General features: G+C 44.5%; 1 protein-coding gene across 5 annotated transcripts in view; it reads left to right on the top strand.

Annotated features, from left to right (window-relative positions):
• The first annotated feature begins 1,641 nt into the window (after window positions 1–1,641).
• The window catches only part of rapgef6 (Rap guanine nucleotide exchange factor (GEF) 6), a 74,522-nt gene continuing 72,777 nt past the window's right edge, over window positions 1,642–3,386 (top strand). For all 5 annotated transcript variants that reach the window (XM_029174301.2, XM_029174299.2, XM_029174300.2 and 2 more), the window contains exon 1: window positions 1,642–2,117. In XM_029174301.2, the coding sequence (XP_029030134.1) occupies window positions 2,043–2,117 (75 nt within the window). In that variant the 5' untranslated portion in view covers window positions 1,642–2,042. The remainder of the gene's footprint in view (window positions 2,118–3,386) is intronic.

Below are 3,386 nucleotides of genomic sequence, written 5' to 3'. Positions count from 1 at the left end.
TATTTGACTTTGGGAATGTTTTGTCATTTGATTCAAAGGGGAAGAGAGAATGAAGTCCTGGAAGACCCAGTTATTGGATGTGAAGTATGAAATTGTTTTCCCAAAACTGGACAGTGGTGATCCAAGAGCTATAAATCAGACCCAGTGTTTTATGTGCAGAGCAGCCAACCCTTGCTTCTGAACTGCATGTGCACCGTGGTATTTATAATATAATGTGTTAAGATGCTGCTGCATTAAAGCAACTATACAAACCATCTCCATGAGAAATCACAGCTCTGGCTTTGATTCAGTGCCTCAGCTCCACACTTTGTGGTTTCTCCCCTTTAGCAGCTGTACTTTGTCCCCTCTGCTCACATAAATTGAATAAATATCAAATATTTCCACATATAAACTTATTTGTGACAATCCACTGCCTCCACTGCACAAAAAACGCCAGCCAGAGGAGCATCTTCAGCACCAGACCGCGGTTACAGGCAGACTTCGAAGGTCCTTCCTCCTCCAGGCCCTACAGCCTGGGTTGCTTATTTTATCAGTTTTTTTTTTTTTTAAGTATGCTACTGAAAGATGTGAATTTCTCTCTGTAATGAATCTATCTATCTACCTACTTATTTATTTAGTTATTTTTGTGCAACCTGAAATATAATTTAATGCAGATTGTCTATTAACAATATTTTTGTATTGTATGACGGGATGATCTGAAATGAGGTACCTTTACCTTTTTTTGTCTATAAACAATACTTTTTATGAAAGTAATAACTAATCAGTGCAAACCTAACGTCAGTAGCAGATTGGTTCAGATTAGTCGTGGTTTAACTTCCAGTGCTCGCCATTTGTTTTGCATATTTTACTAATACCCAGCTTTGACTTCACAATCCTGAAAGTGGCTGCGACTCCACCCCACAAACCCCACCAGGCGGCACCAGATGCAAGACAAAACGAGCACACGCCACAGTTATGCAATACAGAAAGGAGTGCCCCGACTGAGCTCAAATACACTGGTAGCACACGTGAACGCGCCTCCTGTCAGTGAAAGCATGGCCGTAATCCCTCTTTACACACATGTAAGCAGGCAATTTAAAAAAACACTGAAAACCACCAGGTGTGGCGTTTTCGAGCCTTTTACAACAGCACGTTGTGTAATAAAACAATTGTACAACTGCAAAACGAGCGATTTTCTACTAAACAAACAACACATAAACATCCTCGTGAACTTTTTTTTATCTCTACTGCAGTAATCTGATTATTCCGCAGCTGCCGGCGATAACAATCCGACTGTCACAAATCAGAGGGAGGCTCTGTGCTGCGTTTGAGGACGCATTGGAAAGCTTGTTCAATAATCTGAATCACTTTGTTTAAAACAAAAAAGTGAATCGGCTTACTTTAAATACATAATAAATACTAAAAAGTATCATTATCGGAATAGGTAGCATCTATACACAATTAAAAAATATTTTAAGTAGCGTCGTCTGTGTTGGCAAATTTTAGTGTTAAAATCTAGTGTTAACAAACGTTTGTTAACTTAGGTTTGAGCCCTCTGTAAAAAAAAATATTTCCAAAATTTCCAGGTTTCTAATTCGTGCAACGTAACGTGTTGCAGTTGTTGGCGATAACTATTTATTTCCGACAGTACGTGAACGCCGCGTGCGCACAGATGTCGTCAACTCTGTCCACAGTCGGTTCTGCCAGAGGAGGGATCAAACTCCTGGATCCGATTGACGCTCGCTGCCGAGCCGGACGTTTCCTGTAGCCGAAGATGTGCCTGAATGAACGCAGCACGTTCTGCGGACGTAACTTTTTCTCTCACTCCAGCGGCGTTTTCTCCCGGTCGGACGCGTAGTAGTTTAGAGTTGGGGAGTTTATTTTCTACTCCTGGAGAGGACGGAGCTCCTTGTCGGTTCGGTCTGGAGCGAACTCCATCCATGCTCGGCTCGACGAGGGACGCGATCCACGGGGATGCGAGTTCGCTCAGCTAGGACACAGGGGAGTTCGCCAAAAAGATAAAGGTAGAATAAAACCCGAGGTGCGGACTTGAAGACGAAGATATGAAAATGACGCGAGCCATGGAAACTTCTTTCAGGCTGGCTTTGAAGAAACCGCCTTCACTCCGGACGGCAGAGGTAAACAAAACCATCGCTTCTTTAATTAGCATCGCCTTGCTAATGTTAGCTAAATCCAACAGCTGCCTGTGGTGTTTAATGTGAAATAAGAAGATTTTAGACCGGTTATGTCTGTACAGTCGCATGTTAGAAGGTGACGCTCATTGGTTTTCCATTATATTTTTACTTCAACTTTGTTTAATGTGTCAACTCACTGTACAAAGCAGAAACTTCCCGCAAACCAGTCAAGTTAATTAAGAGATCAAGAGCCTTAATGGTGCTCAAAGTGTGGTTCGGGGCCTGTAGCGAGTCGGTGACAGGGCGGAGGGGTCTCCGCTGCCGCACGTCGCTGGAGGCGGCGCAAACCCGAGCGTGGACGGTGCCGGTCAGGTAGAATCACGCCCCCCCCCTCCTCCACGAAGCTGTGGAAACACAACTGGCCTGTCATTGCTTCGGTTCGCTCTCCCCCCAAAATAGCTCGCAGCGTCCTCCCTCCCACGTTCTGCTGCTGGGAACGCTTTTTGAAGTGCCAGCGCTTTTTGCAGCACAAAACAAACGTTGGCCTTCAGTTTTGCTTGATGCTTTCACTAAAAGGTCCCTTTTCATGGCTTTAATCCTCTGTTTGTTTGTGGGCGCACAGTCGGTAGAAAAGCCTCTTTCACACCTCCATAAAGGGCTTTTGTGCGCACAAGTGTGTTTAGTCCACACACACAACATGGCAGAGGATGATCATTTGATATTTGGTCATTACCACTAAAGCTGTGACTTGAGAAAGTGTCTAAAATGCCCTGAGACGTCCTGAGTTCAGTCCTCTTCTGCTGCCATGGGCTTTTTCCACACACCCAGTGTTTGTGAGAAACTGAACTGGAATCAGTATTAAAATCACAGCGGTGAAGACAAACGCTGTTTTTATGCTGATTTAACCTCCTCCCGCTGAGGGTCCGTGGGTGAAGCTGTAAAGCTCATTACACCTGAGTTATAACCATTAAGAGCGCGTCCATCAGCACTGAGACCAGTTTAATCCGATGCAGCTGCTCTGCCGTTAATTCCACTGTCGTCGATGCTAGAATGGACCGGACCTGTTGACTCTGCAGCTCCTTGATGCTGATGGGTGTAGTTTTGTTTACATGTTTACGCTGGGACGATCTGCTTGAATGCTGGTTCTCACAGTTAATGCTGGAACTTTTTCTTCTGGCCAGTTAATCCCTTCGGACTTTCAGACCTTCATACTTTCAGACCTTCAGACTTTCAGACCTTCAGACTTTCAGACCTTCAGACTTTCAGACTACA

Source organism: Betta splendens, chromosome 14 (genome assembly GCF_900634795.4).
Source record: "Betta splendens chromosome 14, fBetSpl5.4, whole genome shotgun sequence".
NCBI classification, from domain to species: domain Eukaryota; kingdom Metazoa; phylum Chordata; class Actinopteri; order Anabantiformes; family Osphronemidae; genus Betta; species Betta splendens.
The sequence above is the reverse complement of the archived record's forward strand: the minus strand, read 5'-3'. Positions and strand labels throughout refer to the sequence as shown.